This window comes from Diabrotica undecimpunctata, chromosome 2, assembly GCF_040954645.1.
Source record: "Diabrotica undecimpunctata isolate CICGRU chromosome 2, icDiaUnde3, whole genome shotgun sequence".
NCBI classification, from domain to species: Eukaryota; Metazoa; Arthropoda; class Insecta; order Coleoptera; family Chrysomelidae; genus Diabrotica; species Diabrotica undecimpunctata.
The window spans coordinates 58645331-58660538 of record NC_092804.1 but is presented as its reverse complement, the minus strand read 5'-3'; the positions used below and the strand labels follow the sequence as shown (position 1 = coordinate 58660538).

The 15208-nt window shown below is 32.7% G+C and overlaps 1 protein-coding gene and 1 long non-coding RNA gene across 6 annotated transcripts in view; one reads left to right on the top strand and one right to left on the bottom strand.

The window, feature by feature from the left end:
* Positions 1-15208, top strand: part of inaE (inactivation no afterpotential E) — a 157112-nt gene that overhangs the window by 56874 nt on the left and 85030 nt on the right. For all 5 annotated transcript variants that reach the window (XM_072522986.1, XM_072522987.1, XM_072522988.1 and 2 more), the window contains exons 3-9: positions 2777-2988; positions 5829-5930; positions 6125-6299; positions 8494-8713; positions 11973-12175; positions 13873-14101; positions 14158-14365. In XM_072522986.1, the coding sequence (XP_072379087.1) occupies positions 2777-2988; positions 5829-5930; positions 6125-6299; positions 8494-8713; positions 11973-12175; positions 13873-14101; positions 14158-14365 (1349 nt within the window). The remainder of the gene's footprint in view (positions 1-2776; positions 2989-5828; positions 5931-6124; positions 6300-8493; positions 8714-11972; positions 12176-13872; positions 14102-14157; positions 14366-15208) is intronic.
* LOC140434605 (uncharacterized) overlaps positions 6312-15208 on the bottom strand; it is a 66720-nt gene continuing 57823 nt past the window's right edge. Inside the window, exon 3 of the long non-coding RNA XR_011950065.1 lies at positions 6312-6451. This is a non-coding gene — a long non-coding RNA (uncharacterized lncRNA). The remainder of the gene's footprint in view (positions 6452-15208) is intronic.

Below are 15208 nucleotides of genomic sequence, written 5' to 3'. Positions count from 1 at the left end.
TGAATTTACAGTAAATTGAAAATAATTAATAAAATAAAAATTGTTCATAATATTTCAATACGATATTATTTACCTACAACTATAAATATTTATCAAATTACATGTTTTCCATATTAAAAAAAAAGAATTTGCTTAATTTCACCATTTTTAAATAAATAAATTATTGTAAATTTAACTGTAAATTATATATTCATATGTTGTGTTAAAAAAAGTGTCCTAAAAATATCGTAAAATTTTTTTTTCCAAAAATTGTTTAAACAATTATTTGACAATAAATTTATTAACAAATGGGATATTCGTAATGTACACAAACAATACATAAAACTTATATAAATAAACGTCAAAATCCATCAACAAAAAACCGGAGATACTTTACAGCTCTAATTTGAACTTCATATTTTATTTTTCAATATCGCTGATTTGAAAAAATTGACTAACTTCATCCAGAATAATTGTAGGACAACTTTTTTTTAAACATACCAGCTTTTCGAATGTAAAAAATAACTTTTCCCCGGACAATACCAAAAAAGATATTCAAATATGTTTATAAGCTAAAATTGCAATGTTTTTAGGATCGTTTTGCAATGTTTTTAACGATTTTTTAATTCTTTTAATAGAATAATTCTCTCTATTTCTCTTGCTTATGCTACCAGTAGAATTATTGTAAGTTCATTTTTTTTTCTGACTTATGTTATTGAAAAAAAAATTGTTTGGGCAAACAAACAGAATAGTTAACTTTTAAACTAATTGATGAATCACTTTGAATTATTGAGGTTAAAGAAAGATCTTAAGAGGATTTCCTTTTCCCTTCAAACTCCTAATTATCTTAACAGATATTCTATCCTGTATATAATTCTTCTTATTACGCCGTCTCCTTTCGAAGGTTGGCGATCTAAATGGCAGTTGTAGCTTTGGAAACTGCTGCACGAAAGATTTCTGTGGATGAGCGGTCAAACCATCTCCTCAGGTCTTTCAGCCACGAGTTCTGGAGTCTTCCAACTGATTTTTTGCCCTGAACTTTACCTTCCAATATAATTTGGAGTAATTCATATCTTTCAGCTTTCAACACATGACCCAAGTATTGTATTTTTCTCTCTTTAGTTATGCTGAGTAATTCTTTTTGTTTACTTATGCGCCGAAGTACCTCACCATTGGTAACTTTTTGTATCCATGGAGTTCTCAGTGTCCGTCTATATATATATACATTTCAAAGGCATCTATTCTTTTTTCTGTTCCAGAGTCCATTGTCCGACTTTCACAGCCATACAGCAAAACAGAGAAAATGTAACATCTGGTCATTCAAATTCTGAGCTCTAGACTAAGGTCTGATCTTGTAAAAAATGTTTTTATGTTCATGAGTTTTTTCCTCGCTTGTTCGATTCTTGATAGGATTTCTTTTTTTGGATTACACTATTGATATTTGCTCCCAAATATTTTATGGAAGTTACCTGTACTATTATTTGTCCCTTGGCATACAAATGTACGTTTGTTGGTAACTACCGCATTTATTATATTTTGTAGTTCTTGTGCGTTGCTTGCTATTAGAACGGTATCATCAGCGTACCTGATGTTGTCTATGCTGGTTCCGTTAATCTTGATTCCACCTTGAACCTCGTCAAATCATCATCATAAGTTGCTCGACAATCCGTTGTGGATCTTGGCCTGTTCACAAAGAAGTCGCCACTCCTGTCGATTCCTGGCAACTTCCCTCCATCTTCTAACCCCTAGAATCTGTAGGTCTTCTTCCACATCATCAATCCATCTCATTCGTGGTCGTCCTCTGCTTCTTGTGCCCTCTGGTTTTAAAAATGTTAATCTCTTCGTGTATTCGTGATCTGACATCCTAGCAATGTGTCCAGCCCATCTAAGTCTCTGCACTTTAACGAATTTCACAATATCAACCTCGTCAAATGCTTTTCTGAATATAGATTCCGAATACCGATTAAATAATAGCGGTGATAAGACGCAACCTTGTCGCATTCCTCGTCGGATTCGTATATCTTTGGATGTTGTGTGCTCTATTTCAATTGTTGCTGTTTTGGGCCAATATAAGTCTGAGATAATTCGCAAGTCTTGTTCGTCAATTCCAGTTGTTCTCAGAATTACGATCATCTTTTGATGGTTAACGCAGTCAAATGCTTTTCGATAATCAGTAAAACATGCATATACATCTACATTCATGTCTCTGCATCGTTGTGTTTTAATTTTAATTTAATGCAAAAAGAGCTTCTCGTGTTCCCAGTCCATTTCGAAATCCGAATGAGTGTCACTCATCTGAAATTCACACTTCTTGTAAATTCGTGTATGAATCATTCTGAGAAAAGTTTTAAGGATATGAGACGCCATGCTTAATATTTGATAGTCTTCTCAGTGTGAGACATTGGATTTTTTTTGGTAATGTTACGAATGCTGATTTTAGCCATTCTGATGGTATTTTACCTGTCATATATCTTATTGAATACTGCTGTTAGTAGCTGTTAGTAGCTGTTAGTATTCCTTGATCATAAAATAAATATACGAATTAATTCGACCACAGTGCTTTTATCCTTACCATCGCCTGCAGTTTTTCGTGTTTTAAAGTTTGTAGATAGCATTTTTTATAGCTTCTGACCATTTGCCGTATTTATTTATGATTTCAAAAGTAAGTTTATATTAGGCATTTAGAAAGAAATATCAGTATTTCAGTTTTTGCTTAATGATCGTGTGTCGATCGTGTTTATTGCGACTCATTGTAGCATTAGTTAAACATATTTTAACATATCAATATTTGTTTCAGGACCATTATATTGAGTGTAGTACTCTTCCTACTGAAGTACGACAGAAGCGTTCAATGTATTTTCTTAATGTGGGGTTTAATTGTAGGATACCTAGCACTTTTAATTCTTTCCATGGTCACCGAACTATGCATTTGTGTAGTGGCCATGCGTGGAAGCATACTAGATACAGGCAAAAGGGCCTCGATGCAGTACATACTCTACCTCAGACTAAGTAAGTTAAATTTAAAACAATGGTAATATTTAAGGAGTTACAGAAATATTACTGTTAACTGTCTCTTTGGTTAAAAAACAAACTATTTGTGATTGCTAAACTGTTATCTTTCATTCGATTTTTTTACCGAATAATAAGTTCACAGTTCTTCACAATTCCTTTATACTTTAAATATAGTCGACCAGACTGTAAGAACTCGTACCTGAGTTTCACCAAAATGTTTAGAAGATTAAAATTATGTTATTTCTTATTTTTGTACGCCACTAATGAAAATTTTTTGTATATTTTTGTTGTTGTATTTAATTATTAACACGCGTGTTTATATTTATTAATTACCCATAAGTAAGGTCTAAAAATAAGACAGTTTAGAAGGTTTTATTCTATAAATCAGAAGGTTTTATTAATTTAAACATATATTAATTGTTTTATTTACGATAATTAATCGTAATATTACGAGTAGTATTTTAAACTGAGAACGCAAACATTTATTTGAAATGGCGAAGGCTTTTTAAACTAAAAATAATGTGGAATTTAAACTAAATTAAACAAATACCTTAGTCCTATCAACAATTGTCCATAGCTTCCCAATTATCGTTAACCAAAAAGCAATATTTAGTGTAAAAGTTTTCGTAAAAGTTCTAAAACTGTTTGTATAACACTGATTTCAATGAATGTTCCTAGTTTTTGGTTTGCTAGGTAATGTGGCCAATTTTTATCTTAGTTGATTTTAAATTTTATTTCCTCTGATGCTAACTACGTAAGAGCAGTTTCTTTAGCGATTTCTCATTTACAATCCTATCTTCAGATTTAGCAGATGGCTTATTAGTGATATTATTCGATATTTTGAACATTCTTTTGCATTGGCTTTCTTTAGTAATGTAAAGAATGTAGATAACAACTATTTTTGTGGTATTATATATTGTGTTAAATATGCCTGGGATTAAACTTACTGATTTATAATAGCTTTAATAAATTAATTATATTAGCTTTAAGAATTCAATTGGAAACCAGTGTAGTCCCTATGCTTCTCGGTCAGGTTAGGTAATTTTTAATTGCTTAAACTGGTTTTTAACGTGTTTGTTATAAGTAAATCTTCAGTTTCAGACAAAACTGAAGTAAACGATCTCCTCTTTCATTACCAATATCTAATCCATATCCACCAACATGTTCATCAACCCTATCCTACTTTGGCGTTCAGATCTCCCATTACTATGTTACTGTGTTTTTTCTTCGTTGACCTCATCACTCCTTCCAAGCTCTTATAGAATTGTTCTGTTTGTATAATGTACGAGCGTATATTTTTATAATGTTCCCTGTATTACGTGTACTAATATATCATCTTCAGTTGTACTAAAATTACCTTCAGTTCTAATAATAACATGCGCTCTGAGATAGGAGTAAAGTTTGGTACAACATTTTTCCATTTTTTGAGATGATAATTTCTATTTCCTGGCCATCATATATCACTCATACCTAATATATCTGTACCCAATATGTCAATTTCTAGACAGGTGTGAACCATAGACAGGTACTTGTGAACAGGTAGACCTGTACGGTCTACCACCGGATCTACATAATCAGTATCAGGAATACTTCCTTATTGCACGTTTGCCATGATGATTGTTACTAGGGGTAATCTATGAGACGTTAATGCAGTGATTCCACTTTGCTATTCAACATTCTTATGCCGTCGATCTTGGTTCATTCGCCTTCGAAATCGATTTCTTAATTTTAAACAAAAGAGTGCCCTACCACTTACTAACTTCTCCTGAAGCTGTTGATTAGGAAGTGAGAGATTGCTGATATTGTCTTTTTAACAGGGTTAGTACTGAAATAATAATGAGCTTATGTTTTAAAGAGGTTCTAAAACCGTTTTTTTGTCATGTTTAAGTTAATTATTATTTTATATGCGATTAAACCACAATTAATTGTAATGATAATTAGATTTTCTGTTTATTTTGACGTTTCTACTTCCAATCTGGAAATCGTTTTCAAAACAATTTTAAATAAAAATTATTAATGATCTTAACCTGTAAATGTTTATAATTGGAAGTATATGGTATTAAAAATTTGACAAATTGACTTACAAGGCCTCGATCTTTTGGGCATTAGCCGTGTTTTGAGTAAAGGGACACTTTTGAAGACACTCAAAGACATCAGGACCACTAAGTGTTAAGATAAATGAGCCCAGTTATGAAAACATGCCTGGGATAATGAGCACAGGGTGAAAGATGCATTAATAGTCATAAGAAAACAAAAATGTCTAGCAAACACATCAATAGAATGCAGCAGGTTCGGGTTGCCACTACTTAAAGAAGTCGGCAATAAAAATATACTAACATTAACGAGTTAATAGCAGGCCAGGAATGCCTCATCTATAACTACATCACCTAACACCTCCAAAATTTTACTGAAAACTTAGCTAATGCTTACAATGTTTACCTTTCCGTTATATAATTTAATTCGACGATATCGGACGTGTATTTTTGCAAATTTTGTACCTTTTGATCCAAAGTTTCAATAATTTTGGTTTCCTTTGACCTTTTGATTCAAAATTGAAGTGGTTCATCCTTTGACCAAGAGAAACTTATGTACTAAGTCTCAAGGACGTTTCTTGTGCATTTCCATCAATAATTATCACACAGATGAATAGACAACATTATTTAAAGATGACAAGTAAGCTCCGTAATAACCATAAACGATATACCTGTCTTTTCAAAAGCTGTTAAGAATAGGGTACACAAGATCTCACCAGGTGGAAATCAAAAGTCAACAAAAAATATTTAACCAGCTTCTTCTGGTCTCATTAAATTAATAACACTGCTGTCTCATGTTTTTAGCTGTGATGATCATAGAAGCTGCGTGGCTATCAGCAGGAATAGCCTGGCTAGTCAAATATTATTTAGATTGCCCCGCAGATAACGCCAAGGAATTTGTTATAGGTAAGTTTTAAAAAACATAACTTACACTTAAAAAACATACATCAATCTTAGTATCAATCGAAAATTATCCAATTATTTGGTCAATAGCATTACATTTGAATATTGAAACTTCCAATAAACAATTTTTTTTAATTATCTAGAATTATAATTATCTACAATCGATTTACATTGTATAAAAAAATATATTTTTTTAGTAATGGTGATTTTCAATTGGTGCATATTATTCTCGGTTATAATAACAGTATGGTGTACTTACGACAGTGCCGGGCGTTCATGGGTAAAGATGAAACAGTACCAAAGATCTATGCGGGAGTCAGAATCAAAGTTCCAGTACAAACGATCAGGTAGCACAAGGAATTGGAGACAAAGGTTTGTAAAGTTTAAAAGTTTAATTAATATTCATATTCTGTATCTTTTTCTGTTTATACGGTTTCGTTTTATATATTCGTTCTAGCATCAGTCGACTCCAGTGACACTTGTCTGCAATGTAACTGACTCAAAATTTTTGTACGCATATAAATCTAAAATCATAAAAATAGTGAATTAGTTTTACATAATCGCATTAACCTCTGAGAATATTAGAGACAAATATGTATACATATACATGGGATAATTTGCTTATAAATATTAAAGTTTGTTTGGTATATTAAGGACTTCAAGGAATTTTACCAAATGTTCAATTTTACAATTTCCTCCTAAGATTTCACTTGTTCATCCGATGATGTGGTTGGTCTGTCTTTGCAATTGATATGTTGGACACTACAAGAACATGATTAACACTGAGTGGAACATTCCAGTTGTCACATAAAGTGAGATTAGTGTGACAGATTATACGCCCGTTGTTAAGTCGGGTATGTCCTAGACGAACTCGAGTCACAACGACTTAATGGGCTCTGGTGGGAATTTGATATTTCCATGGTTTTATAGACGTTTTCACTTCGAGAAGTTTTAAAATTGAACTGCCCCACTGGTTTTGCCACAAATTTTCGACCTTTACTTTAATAAATAATTTTAAATCATCTAGCACTACATTTCTTACTTCACTCGCGGTTTCACTGTTTCTTGCTTGTTGGGCTATGCGATCCGCTTCTTGACTTCCGTGAAGGCCAATGTGTAAAGGAACCCATAGAAATTATACAGTATGGTTGCTGTTTTGTATTGTAATTCTTTTTTAACTATGAAAAAAATTGGATGTGTTGTATAAAGTTGGTTAATGGTATTGATTGAATTAAGGGAATCGGTTATTATAAGAGCATTGTATATATTACTGGACATAATATGAGTGAGAGCTTGATAGATGGCGAATAGCTCGTCAGTATGTATACAGCGTAAGGATAGTAGTTTATACTCGAGTGTAATATTTGGAGTAACGACAGCTGCCCCAAATCCAGTAGTCGTTTTGGAGGCATCTGTGTGTACATGCTAGAAATTAAAAAAATTTGTAAATTTGTTGATATGTTGGAAATTCTTGTAACGTATCATTGCCTACTCGTACAAAGGACTTTTGTGGTAAGTACAGGCTTCTGATTAGACGTAAATCTCTGTCGTCCATACCAGATTCCTTGAATATTGAATCAGTGTGTAATATTTTACTTTGCCGAATGCTTTCTCGAAATCAATAAAGAATGCGAAGATATCGCAATTTACATCAGAAGCTCCTTGTATTAAAACTTATGCTTCTCGTGTTTTAAGTCGGGGTCTAAAGCCAAACTGAACATTAGGGACCATCGGATTCTTACCAAAAGGAATGAAGATGAACTCTAACCAGTCTCCAGGCAATTCACTGGGTTCGTAAATTTTATATATAACTTATAAATAGACTTTTAAGAATTTGAATTGGTCATCTTCAAATATTTTTAGTATTTGAGCCTGTATGTTATCTGACCCAGTTGTTTAATTGTTTTTTAGTCGTTTTAATGAATGTAATACCTCGCTGACAGTTATTTCTGATTCTGAACCTCCAAGAACATAGGTTTCTGACTGTTGATCTTCTTTTGATTAATTATTTTATGTATTCCCTTCATCTTTCTAGTATTCCTCCTATTACGGTCTTGATTTACTCGATTTAGATTACAATGGTCATGTTTGTGTTTCAGTGATTCTATTTTAATGCAATAGTTCTGAAGCCACAACTGTGTCAGGAGTGTCAGGAAATGTTTGTAAACAAAAATTGATATTGAAATGAAAATTGCATTATTGAACAAGGAAAATGCATTTTCCAAAGTGCATTCATAATTGACGGAAGTGAGTATGAAAGGAAAACAATTATGGCATCTAGAGGTCTTACAAACAAACGAAAAAAAAATTCGACACTTTGATTTATTTAAATTTAAACATACGTCAACATAGGTCAACATCAAGCTAAGGCGAAATTACATAAATTTAATTTGTGATTAATTGTGTTAATTGTGATTGAACACAATGTATCATCTTGTTATTATAGAATAACTCTGAAAAATTGCTTCTATCATTTTATTTGCATTAATTATATATATATATATATATATATATATATATATATATATATGTACTGATATAAATAACCATTATCTCTGTTTTCTAGGAAGGTGCTTAGAGCGTATCAAGATAGTTGGCACAATAGATGCCGCTTTCTGTTTTGTTGTTCAACGTCCAACGACAGAAATCGAAATTCTTTTGCTGACATCGCCAGATTATTATCTGATTTCTTTAGAGATTTAGACGTCGTACCTTCGGACGTAATAGTTGGCTTAGTATTACTTCGAAAATTTCAAAAAATCGAACAGAAAGCCATCGTTGAGCAGGTTAGTAAAATAGACTATTATTTCTACTGTAGAAGCAAAATAAAATAACAATAGATCTAATATGAAATAAACTACTAATCGAAAGTTAAGGATATAGCTACTACTCATATATTTATGAGATTCACCATAATAAAATTTGATTATTTTATGATCAAATGGGGGTAAACATACCTAACAAATGCGAGTAGGTAGAAAATGGTATTATCCATTGGTATGATCAAGGTCTAAAGAATCTAGGCGTAAAGTGTAGTCTGTCTGTTAGTTAATGGCTAAAATGAAATCGGAACTATTGCGGAACGGGTTAGAACTAGATGGTTGAGAGTTACTACATCTGTCCACAATCTTTGCATTATTCACGTATTCACAAACGAATCACACCCTGAACTTTGTAGCAACAGAGATTCTGTGTTCTCACAACATATGTGCTAACAATTAAGTACAAAATATATAGACTATTAAGTATTTTGAAGCTCGTATAGAATAGAGTACTCTAATATTTGTTTTAATTTATTTATAGTTTTTTAACACTAACACTAAAAACACCATTAATTTATAACATTTATTTGCTTAACCGTACAAACTTATATTTTCGATAATCTTTGACTTGTAATTGCTCTTATATATGGTTCGCTTACGCTTTTAGATCTCATAAGAAATTTCTCTGTGCTTTCAACTTGAATCGTCGATCGAGTATGTTCGATTAGGGGCAACAGTACTAATTGAAAACATTATTGTAATGGTACAATGGTACATCGCTTTTGTGTTAGTGTCTACCACGGTGGCAGATGAAATTTCAGGCAGAAATAATTCCTGATCATGGCCTAAAAACTTCGAAAACAATGTATTATAGGGAAATTATGTTTTAAGTTTTCAAATGAAGACATTTTGTCGGTTATAGTTTTTTCATTTTTTTGCGAAACTTATTGATGTTATAATAAAGAATTGTTTACCATTGACGCCTGAAAATTAATTTTATTTATATCGACTTGAAATACCATTATATTTATATCTACATATGCATAATATGTAATTGTTTATTTTTTTCTTGTCGTTTAATTCTAAACTTATTTGAAAATTTACTATTCCACATCAGTGATTGACTGAGAATTTAACTGAGAGTATAACATAAATATTCGGATCTAGAACGTGTGGATTTATTCGGTCACATGCGTGGGTAAAATTTTCAAAACATTACTTTTTAAATAAGACATATAAATAACAGATTTTTTAAAAGATTTCCGTAATATAAAGGTTTTAAATAAATAATGCTTATTTAGAGTTTTTCGTTTCGTAATGTATGGTCTGAAAATATGCTCTTTATTTCTAAACTTTTTGTTTACAACTTAATATACAGGACCTAAGATATAAGTACGTCTACTAAGTACACGAAATACGTCTTCTTCCTGACTCTCTTTTGTTATTTACCTTCCATTGGAGAATTAATTTGGGAAGGCAGTAGTGTTTGTAATAACTCATTATGTTTTAAAGATATATGTTATTAAAGATACTAGATATTAGATATTATATTGATTGTCATTAGATATTCACATTCCTCCGCCATTCTGTACGTAACATGCGTATTGGTAAGTCGGCGAACCCAGGTTATACATAGAATACTCTAAAATCCTCGATTCCGTAGAACTGTGTACGTATTTAGCATTTCAATAGACTGTATTTGGTTTTCAATGATATGTCGCGGTTCCCGAGAATGGTTTTCTTCCTAACGAATGACATTTTTGCTTTTACTATTCATTTTTTATTTCTACTAAATGATTCTATTGGCTATTTAGACTGCTACCGAGATATGTGTAATGCTGGACTCTTTCGACCTTGTGTTGCTTAATTATTACTTGGGCGTATAAAATTTAATTTTGTCGATAAATATGGTCTTTTTTATGTTAAGATCCAGCCCCTATCTATTGCTGACTTCATTGATGCAATTTATTAATGTTTTTACATTGATCATTATTTGCAAAAACTATGGTTTCATTTGCATATCTGATGTTATTCAGTCATTCACTGTTTATGAATATTCCTTTGTCGCACCATTTAAAAGTTTCCTTAAAGACACATGCAAAATAAATATTGAATAGCTGATAATACATCTCTGACGTAATACACCTTCTATTGAGGTATATAAGGGCTTGTTTTAAACTCATCCAAAACGTTTACCGGGAAAATCACATCAATAGGAGCATCCACAGACATCAATCTCCAACTCAATCTCAACCCAAAGACTCTTATCATACGAAAGCGATATGATGAGGGTCTAAATGACGTTATCGTCATCGACGGTATAAATAACCTGTCCTCTAACCCCAACACCAGTAATTGATTAGTGATCAGTGTAGTAGTGTCTGTGGGCTCGGGAGACTGAGACCTCGGCACACTGAAGAAGACATCGAAGAGGATGTCGAAAGTTCGGTGCAATGATAATCGACGCGGTTCAACCCGGAAGACTGTTGAGTTTAATATTAATTCCTGTAATAGTATTAATCTTAGCTCTAGGTTTAATTATACTAACATAAATATAAATATTTGGTTCACCAGAATACTTGTGTGAGGGTTTAGAGAACTATTGATAAATTATTTATAGTTAACTTTTGGTAACATATTTTGACTACGTTGTTTGAAAAATGAAATTGAGTAAAAAGATGGTTGGTTACCGGTGTATAGTCGTAAACTTAATTAACACTTCAAACGCTAGTACAGAAAGGAGCATTATGATATCATCAATATTCTAAGGTTTATTCTAAACTTAATTATAAATGACGCATATTAATACTCCTGGTACAAACTGAACGAATCTTCTGTCTCAGATGTAATTTAAATCAGGATTGGGTATATTTGAAAGATATCAAATGCACAATAGAGACGATCGGAAAGTCATGCGAAGTGTATTATGCAGCACACAACTGCATGTCCTGATAAGAATTCGAATCCTTCGCTACAAAAGTATATAGAGGCTTTGTTTAGAATATCGTATGTGTATCATGCGACAAATGGTATGTTGCTGGACCGTGTGATAACTTCCTGTTTAAATAGTGGTCAACAAGATTATTTCGACTAGCGTGTAAGCCCACAACCACAAATGTTAGGAGCTGAAAGAAGATAATTTGAACTTCGTTTAAATATTCTCAAGAAAAATTTAATTTAATATTTTACTAAATTTTAACTACAAAGTTAAGACCATTTTCAGTTGTTAACTTAAAAAATGTAGTTTTGATGTTATATAATACAATTGTTACGTGTTTTTTAGCGTAAAAATGAAACTTACGAATTCCTCTCAGGCGTTGCTGTCACACCAACAACACAGTTCTTGTCACTGCATGAAGATGGATCTGACTTAGAGCTTTTTCAGACAGTTATACATTTCGCCCATTATGCAGTAAGAGCATATGGATGGCCAGTTTTTATAGTAACGAATACCTTTGGACTATGCCAGTTATGCGCAGGATTAAGGTAATTTTGCTTTTCATTAATTTCATTAGGATTTTATAGCTATCGGGAAGAAATCCCATAATAACCAAAAATACATGCTAGGTTTTACGTGGGTAGTAGGTGAGTATGTATATAGATCATGTCTCGATCACTTAAATCGTGGATTTCCATCCTTCTCTGTCTTCTTCTTGGGGTGCTAGGAAAGCCTTGTGCAGACCATGGCCAATAATTCGTCTAGTTTGAACCCCCAGCTTATGGGAGACCTCCGAATTAAACAAAAATACGGAAACGCCTATTTTGCAATATGAAGATTTTTATTATATCATTAGTTACTTTGGATTTTTTAAATACAACACGTTTTATATTGTACCTTTATTGAAATCTCCACTTCAATTCCAGTTTAACTGTATACAATACTTCCGATTTTATGTTGTCAGGAACCAAATTTGAATATAATAATTAAAATTTTACTACATTGCTAAATTATTAGCGTTTACCTAGTCAAGTGTTTAAAATGTCCTCCGTTGTTAATTTGACAGTGTCCTAAACGATGGTAGAGTGCGTCTATCACGTTTCTCCATGTTTCTCTAGAAATTAATATGGATTCATCGATAATTCTTTGCCTTAGCTATGCAACACTTGCTGGTTTAGTTTTAAAAATTCTGCTTTTAAATATCCAAATAAAAATAATCTTTAGGATTCAAATCGGGTGAACGAGGAGGCAATCAATACTACCTAATCTACCAATCCATCGGAGCTGGAGCTCCGTTTTGCTGAAACCATATTTCATTAAAATTGGCGTTAAACTTGTTTTTCAGGGCAGGTACAATTTCATTTTTAAGTAGCATTCCATAATTATCGCATTACTTTAACTACTATATAATCCACAAGGAAACTAAATTCCTGTAGTTGGCTATTGGAAATGTATCACAAAAAATTTATTTAAAAATTCCTTTATATCAGGTATAATATTAAAACACCCTATCAGACTACATCAAAAAACGTTTTCGGAATTAAGATTCCATCATCAGTGCTATCCTAAAAGTGTAACCACTTTAATTAAAGCAAACATAAAATTTAAATTTGACTAAGGTTAAGTAACTCAAAGTTAATTTCACAACATTTAAAGGGTTTTTACCCATGTATTTAGTGGCATGTACATACAGTAAGCATTAACCATATTTTTGTAATAATCTTAGTCAAAATTTTAATTTCATGTTTGCTTTAATTAAAGTGGTTATACTTTTAGGATAGCACTGATGATGGAATATTAATTCCGAAAACGTTCTGTGACGTAGCCCAATATGATTTTTTAATATTATATCTTTTATACCGTCGAAATAAATTTACATCGAATGAAAAAGAGCACAGAAATAACAAAAACGATAAAAATTCGAAAGTTACAATATTTCGGTCATGTAATGAGACATCCAGTGAGGTATAACCTACACCTCATAACACATCGTAAGATCGTCGGAAGGAGATGCCCAGGCCGACGAAGAACATCCTGGCTCCGAAATCTCCGAGAATGGTATCAAGAGACCACCGCTAATTTATTTAGAACTTCCGTAAACAAAGTAATTATTGCCAATATGATCGGACAGGGTACTGAAAGAAGAAGAAGATACCTTTTATAAAGGAATTTTTAAATACATTTTTTACTATATAATCGTTTTAAGAGTACATTTAAAAAATATCATTTTTTGTATAATTTGTAGGTGTTGCTGTTGTGCGCCCTGTCGTAAGCATCCATCATCTCCACAAATTGTAGACGATAATTGCTGCCAGTGTAATTACGCAGCGTTGGATAAATTAAGCGAAATCGGAGATATTGAAATAATATACGCTACTTACCATGTAGATATAGGACAGACACCCTTTTTCGTAGCCTTAGATTATGATAGAAAAAAAGTTGTGATAAGTATTAGAGGCACTTTATCTATGAAAGTAAGATTTTTATATATGTGAAGTTAGCTTTGAAATTGCAGTACACTTTTTTGTAGGATATTTTGACGGATTTGAATGCTGAGGGAGAAACCTTACCGTTAGATCCTCCAAGAGAAGATTGGTTGGGGCATAAAGGTATGGTCCTAGCAGCGCAATATATTTTGGATAAATTAGATGAAGAGCAACTAGTAGAAAGAGCTTGGGCGCATAATCCCGAAAGGGGAACTGCTGATTTTGAACTAGTCATTGTTGGGCATTCATTAGGTAATATTTATATTAATATTCTTTAATAGTCTAATAATAGATGCTGACCGAGGTAATGAACATAATGTAAATCATTATACTTCTTCTCCAACATCACGTTTCATACATCACGTCATCTTTTTACGGTAAAAATAGTAGATCTAGCTTCCGGATTATTCCTTTTCTTTGCTTGACCAAGTCGAATTGATAGACGAGAATGAAGCTAAGAATGATCTGAATAGCAAACAACCAGTTCTCATGCTAATAAAGACCTAAATTTTAAATGTGGGCTATTTCCTTGAACAGGATTATCATAACGTTGTCTGTTGTGATAAATATGAATTTGGCGAACTACAATTGCTTAGTTATGTCACATTATTTTGAGCCTTTCTAATCTCGATACTCCAAGATATATTGTTGCCACATTTGACCAGAAATGATACGGCAGAGGCGTTCAGGCTTAATTCAAGGATGGTAACTTCGCACCATTGCCCGCTCGAGTAAGTGAGGCAACCAAATGTCCGAACCTGCGGTTCCTCTCGTACTGAGCAGGATTACTATCGCAACGACGTGTCACCAGTAGGTTAAAACTAATCTGTCCCACGACGGTCTAAACCCAGCTCATGTTCCTTGTCAATGGGTGAACAATCCAACGCTTGGCTAATTCTACATTGCAATGGCAGAAAGGGTCGACAATGAAGGATCAAAAAGGCGAAATCACTATGAACGCTTGGCCGCCATACGCCAGTTATCCCTGTGGTAACTTTTCTGACACCTCTTGCTGAAAAGTCTTCAAGCCAAGAGGATCGATAGGCCGTGATTTCGCAGTCCCTATCCATACTGAATATCAGCTATTACTCTACG